Source organism: Xiphophorus maculatus, chromosome 12 (genome assembly GCF_002775205.1).
Source record: "Xiphophorus maculatus strain JP 163 A chromosome 12, X_maculatus-5.0-male, whole genome shotgun sequence".
Taxonomy (NCBI): domain Eukaryota; kingdom Metazoa; phylum Chordata; class Actinopteri; order Cyprinodontiformes; family Poeciliidae; genus Xiphophorus; species Xiphophorus maculatus.
Window position 1 is genome coordinate 10,289,906 of NC_036454.1, and position 6,466 is coordinate 10,296,371.

General features: G+C 37.0%; 1 protein-coding gene across 1 annotated transcript; it reads left to right on the forward strand.

The window, feature by feature from the left end:
• Positions 1–354: 354 nt before the first annotated feature.
• Positions 355–5,360, forward strand: ykt6 (YKT6 v-SNARE homolog). The gene is made up of 8 exons (XM_005798398.2): positions 355–571; positions 848–990; positions 1,668–1,750; positions 2,223–2,323; positions 2,400–2,504; positions 2,731–2,796; positions 3,588–3,689; positions 3,775–5,360. The coding sequence occupies exons 2-8, from the start codon at positions 887–889 to the stop codon at positions 3,808–3,810; spliced, it is 597 nt and encodes a 198-aa protein (XP_005798455.1). The 5' UTR covers positions 355–571; positions 848–886; the 3' UTR covers positions 3,811–5,360.
• Positions 5,361–6,466: the final 1,106 nt, after the last annotated feature.

The following is a 6,466-nucleotide window of genomic DNA, read 5'->3' on the forward strand; positions in this document are numbered from 1 at the left end:
GCTGGTTTCCAAATTCCCTAGCATTATGCGGAAATTCTTTTTACTTCAAATAATTGAGAACTTTCATCTATGAATGGGTTGATTTGACCTGAATTTTAATATGCATCACTAAAGTGCTAATAAATTAGTTTATAAAAATCAAACCAATCTTTAGTTCTTTGACAACACAGAAGAATTGAAATTTTATTTTGACAGGACTTTTGAATTTTATTTAAAGCTAAACTTTCTTTTCTTTTGGTTTCTTCACTATTTTCTTTTCTCCTTTTCCTTTATTTTGTTCTGCGCTGCATACTCCTGTCCAGCAGGTGTCGCTTTCATCTGTAATTGTGATCCACTCCTAAGCTCAAAGGGGAAGAAGAAACCGCGACGCGTTTGTTTCCACCGAGTCAACTCTCTGATAGGAGTGTCTGACTAATGAAGTTCTAATTTCACTACTGAGATAAATAAAATTGCGTTGTGATTTAGTGACAGTTTATTTTTCCTACATATTTGAGAGTTTTAGTCGATGTTCCTTCAGTCGGTTGTGTTGTTTTGACGGAAACTGAGGGGGTTTTGCTACTGTTTTGTCCCGGTAAGTTAGCTCGGGCCTCACAACATATAGCATCTGTGGCTAATTAGTTTCAGTATTTCAATAAAAAATGTTTATGAAGTTAACTTAATGATTATTTGTGTCAACAAAAGTCTACGTGACTTTCTGTCAGTTACAGCGGTAAACGTAGCAGACCTTAAACACCCTTCCATCTGTCAGCACGGAGGCTACTTTCGCTTGTGGTTTAACTGGTCTCCAGACGCTGAGCTGGCTAAAAGATAAAATACTCTCATGTGATCCTGCTTGTGTCGTGTGTAGACCACCGTGTCCTCTTACCAGACCTGATCCAGCGGCGTCATGAAGCTCTACAGCCTCAGCGTCCTCTATAAAGGAGCGACCAAAGCCAACCTGCTCAAAGCGGCCTATGACCTGTCCTCCTTCAGCTTCTTTCAACGCTCCAGGTGAGCCTTACTGACCGCTTATTACAGGCTTGTCCCAAACAATTACCGTTTATGGAACGTCTCTTATAGCATTTATTTTGTAGATATTTATAAATATATATATTTTTAAATCCAATATACGTAGGTATGTTTACGTATTTTAGGTAAATTCTACTTCAGAACAAACAATTTCATCCATAAAAACTTGAGTGGGTTCTTTAAAAACATTAAATAACATACTTCTACTTCTCACTTTCATTAAAATTTACTTTGTCTCCAGATAAATTAGAGTTGGAAGCGCATTGTTGTTGTACAATGCTCTCTCCAATCTGGAGATTTCAAGATAGATAAGATAAATCTTTACAGTCATTGTCACAAGAACAACGAAATTTAAAATTTAATTTTAAGAACTCAAGTGCAAAAGTCCTGATAATTCCTTATAGGTCCCTCGCACTGCAGCGTATCCATAACTTAGATATCAGACTCACCCCCACATGCAGAAAATTTCTTCCATTTAATAAATTCAGGTTCCAACTGTAAGGACTTTCAAACCAGTGATGCTTATTTGTCCTTCCAGGTCTGTTCTTGCAGAGTTTGTACCGGTCTATTCTGTAAATTTCTTGTAAAGTTGTTGGGGGTTTTTCTACAATAATTTACTGTTTTTCCATGAGCAATAAAATCATCTTTTGCACTTTTAGTGTTCAGGAGTTCATGACCTTCACCAGTGCCTTGATTGCGGAGCGAACATCTGTCGGAACCCGTGCCTCAGTCAAAGAGCAAGGTAAGACCGATTCTGATGGTAAATTCATCTATATTACCTTATATTAGTTTGCAGTTTGTGACATTTCCAAATTGCGTGATCTTATTTTGCTGATGTGATTTATATTATAGACTTTGAATGTGCAAATGAAAACAAAGCAGAGTTTTAATTTGTTTTCTATTTTCATTGCATTTATTTTTATTAGAAAACCGTCAAACATTTCCTTGTTTAATATTCCGCCATTTATTTCCGCAATCTTTTACTCAGTTTCCTGTTTACATTCCTTTTTTTCCCCCTGTCCTGAGTTGCATGTTAATGACTCATAAAGGAGGCGGGCTTTCAGAGTCCAGCTATAAGGAAACTCTGTTGTTGTTTTTTTCTCTTTTCCTTTTTAAGTTTCAAAAGTCTTTGAAGTTGCCAAAAGAAGAATGAAGATTATCTATTAAATTTCTCTTGAGTTAATTGAACTGCATTTATTAAAATATATTTGCAGAGTATCTTTGCCATGTGTATGTGAGAAACGACAACCTGAGTGCTGTGGTGATCTCAGACTCTGAATACCCACAGAGGGTCTGCTTCACTCTGCTCGACAAGGTGGGGATGAAAACAAAGCAATTTGGTATCATTTTGCTTTCTATTGTATTTCTTTAAAACATCTTGTGGTGTGTAGGTATTAGAAGAGTTTTCCAGGCAAGTGGACAGTATAGACTGGCCGTCTGGTAATCCTGACACTGTAAGCTACAAAGGTCTGGACATTCACCTTTCGAAATACCAGGTAATTATTCAAACATGTCAAAACCTGTTTGAATATCCTAATATATTAAAATGATGATTTCTTCTTGAGTCACTTGTTTTAACATCTGCTAATAAGAATGTTGATAAACTTTTTTTGCACAGCTAAATAAGTGTCCCTTTAAAAGACAAATTGAATCATTTTGCAGCATTTTAAGACAGTCATGTTAAAGCTGACGGCTGGTTTCGCTCCAAATGTTCTTCCTCAGAACCCCAGGGAAGCAGACGCCATGACCAAAGTACAAGCGGAGCTGGACGAGACAAAGATCATTTTGGTAAACCTCTTCACAGTGATTCCAAATTAATATGAAATGGGTGTTGATGTATTTTTTGTAATTAGACATTAAATATGTATTGACTATCTAAGCCTTGCAATGTCAGCAATGCAAACTGAGAAGCTGAATTGTTGTTCCCATAATGAAGTTTAATGGAGACTGCCACTTCCTTCCGGACAGTCTGTTTGTGTGCTGTAATTAGACCGATGAGTCTGTCCTTTATGCTTCAGCTGAATTAAGATAGGAAACATCCAGTGCATCCTCAGCTGTACCAACTCAAACTGATTAAGAACAAATTAAATTAAATCCTTGAAGAAATATTTAGAATAGTGATTAATACAAGCTTTGACTTGCTTTCACAAAAAACTGTTTTTAAATACTTTTGATCATCATCTGTCAGTATTTAAATGCTTACCAGCTTTTTTTTAAGTATATATATATATTAAAAAAACGTGGGACTGGTGAATCTGTGTCAAATTTGAAGGTCCTGAATGGATTATGAAAATTATGTCTGCTGAAGAGCATCAATCCACCCTGAAACTGTAACTTAGTAAAGTTACTATCTGAACCAGACAGCAACTAATAAAGGAAAGAGCAGATTTATTTTAATCCAGATGTCAAAACAAGCAGGGAACTAATTTCAAAGTTTCGCTTACATCTGTTGTGTTTCAGTATGGATTTCCAGGTGTTATATTTTTAAATAGGATCTCCTCATTTACGTGACTTTTTGATAGCTTTGAATACAAATCTTTGTGCTGCACTATTTCATGACAACATTTTGTCCTCTGCAGCACAACACCATGGAGAGTCTGCTGGAAAGAGGAGAGAAACTGGATGATCTCGTGTCAAAGTCGGAGCATTTGGGAAACCAGTCTAAAGCCTTCTACAAGACTGTAAATATGGCGGATTCTCCTGCAACATTAAACTGGATTCATGCTGCTGCTACAGTGAGCGTTGTGGTCTTTGCTACCTTTGCAGGCACGGAAACAGAACTCCTGCTGTGAAATCATGTGATGCTGCCGCCTCGTCCTTGTGGAAGCGTCTCTCTTTCTTTCTGCTTTTCCTACAACCCCCATCATGCACCAGCGAGGCACTCTCCACCAGGACGCTGTGTCAATCCCAGATGGGGAGCAGGAAAAACGGTGGCCGCTTTTAAACGCTACCTCTATGTGATGGGGGCTGAAGGACTGAAGGCGTTTAGTGGGAGGAAGTAACAGTTTTGAATCATGCTCCAGACCTTATCAAAGGTGAAACATCCGTGTGGCGACTCTGACCAGCTGAGAATATTTTAGCGTGACATTAAGTACTGCCGGTGTGTCGTTAGAACGTCTTCAAACTATTTAATGTTATTCAGGTTGAATCTAAACTTAATATCTTGATCTCTTAAACTTATTGACAGAGTATTAACCACGTGTGTGCTTTTGCATCAAAGCAACTGACAATCTCATATATTCAACATGTCAAAACTGGGTTCCTTGTAGCTAGAAGCATATATGTCCAACAGGGGGCGCTATCTTTATGTGCTATAATCTCAATTAGACTCTGAAGGACACGATATCATAACTTTGCAGACTTTTATGTAAAATTTTAAGCATCTTTGCATTGCTACATTTAGTTGCTTTATTGCCTTTGTCTGTCTGATGTTAAATGAAGTCTTCAACATTCCTGCCTTGGCTGATTGTATTGTGTGATGAGACTTAAAGCTGAAGAGGAGTAGAAGATTTGGTGTCAAATATATTAAAAATCTCTAAGCATGTTAATCATTCTGATATCCAAAATATACACGTCACCTGAACAGAGTTTGGCCCGCTCAGAAAAAGCTGCACTCGTCTTTTGGTCCTCTCGAAACACGGATCGCCCCCACAGGAGCCCACACCTGTCTGGGTGGGCTTTAGTCACCCCACTTCTGACTTTCACTTACAGCGAGCATCGTTTGCTTCATATTTATGTTGAATTGAGTAGAAAAAGGATTTCTGATGAACCTCTGCCTTCAGATCTGTGTTTCAGATGTTTCTCTGCTCTCATTGTGTACATTTGTGATCCAACATACAGCTGCAGTCTGTGTAGATTCTGAGTGCCTGTGTGTTTCTGTGTGTTGAGAAGCTTGGTGTGCCATCTGTTGCTCTTTCTGCTTTTACAGTGTAAACTTTGGTGCAATATCTGCAGACTGTTGCTGTGTGTCTCTTTTGCAGTGCAGAGAAAAGCTCAAAATGTTTCTCACAACGGACACTTGATTAAACTTTGATAAGCTTTACTTTTGACTAAGGTTGACGAGAGGCTTGTCCAGTGAGTTCCTTGTTTTGTTTTTCCAGATCTTTGACTTAGTCTTTTGAAAACGTTTTTCTGGTGTTATGCTGTAAGCTCCGGTCCAGTGGCCGCTGTGTTGGAACAGTGTGGTTTAAACAGTTTGCATTAAATGTTTTGATCCAAATGTGAGCTTCACTTTTAAAATCAGATGATCACCTGTCATTTTCTGTCTTTATTGGTACTAGTTTATTGCATCATGAGCTTGTTTGGATTCTTTACAGAGCATTTATTCATGCGCAGATAAAAATCAAAATGCCTGTTGTGTCCCTTCTTCTCATTTGTAAAAGCATTAAATATATTTATCCACAATTGCAGAAAGTCAGGCCAAATTTGTGGAGCCATTCTGTCCTGATCCTTGATGTAGAACCTACTAATTTACTGTGAGAAATGAATTGTAAAGGAAGAAATTAAAGAACGAGCAGTTTACAAATGCAGGTGCTTTAAAAGAGGAGACACGTTTTAATTTATTGGAATGTTGCCTATTAATTTTTATTTAAACAAGTGGCTTAAAAGCTTTTATTTAAGAGATTAGAGGATCCAATTAGCTCAATTTAGATATTTTTTTCTTTTGTCTATTCATCCAGACAATCCAGTGCAAATAAAACATTTCTCTAAAAAATGAAAAAAATAAATAAGTGCGTTTCTCAACTCCCCCATATTTATGAAAAATAAAAATGTGCCCCTAAAATTTAACTAATGTGAATAAAGAAAACGGTTGACTCTTATTTGGTAGTAAAATTCAAGTAAATGTAATGAAAATCTCCTCTACCAAGGTTTTATACATAAATACTTTTGGTAAGCTCTAAAATTTGGTTAGCAATATTTAAGAGAGAAGCAAACAAGACGTTTTGTATTAAAAGAAAAAAAATCTCATTTAACCAAGAAATTATTCTTTTTAAAAGTTTTATTATTCCTCATTGTTTATCAGTCTTAGTATTTTTTTTAAATTCTGAATATTTGTATGAATTCTTTGTGCCAAATGAATGAAGTCCATCTTCCCCTCAGCGCAGATTTAAAATAAAAATTATGGACATAGGTAAAATATCCAACTGCATGTCCTAATGTGTTGTTTTAAACCACTACAGGTAATGGGTTTTAGCTTGAAGTTTCCGCAATTTAGTCTTTATGAAGTATTGTAAAATGCGAGTTTGAACGAGGTCCGTGAATGCATCACCAAACACGAGTTGAAGATCGCAGCTGAACTGAAGAAAGCAACGAGCAGTTCAGCAGTTTGAACTTGTAGCTCTGAAATGTGGATAAAGGTGGAAAACAAAAGCTCGGCCATTGACCATCAAACTTTCATCTCAAAGGTGAGCAGCTAGAAGAGGTTCATAAGCGACTTACCCGTGTCTGATCAGAATTT

Coding starts and splice junctions, on each gene's coding strand:
- ykt6 (XM_005798398.2), top strand. CDS start 887: ATGAAGCTCTACAGCCTCAGCGTCCTCTATAAAGGAGCGACCAAAGCC. Junction 1,751..2,222: donor TGCCTCAGTCAAAGAGCAAG/GTAAGACCGATT, acceptor ATATATTTGCAG/AGTATCTTTGCCATGTGTAT. Junction 3,690..3,774: donor CTAAAGCCTTCTACAAGACT/GTAAATATGGCG, acceptor CTACCTTTGCAG/GCACGGAAACAGAACTCCTG.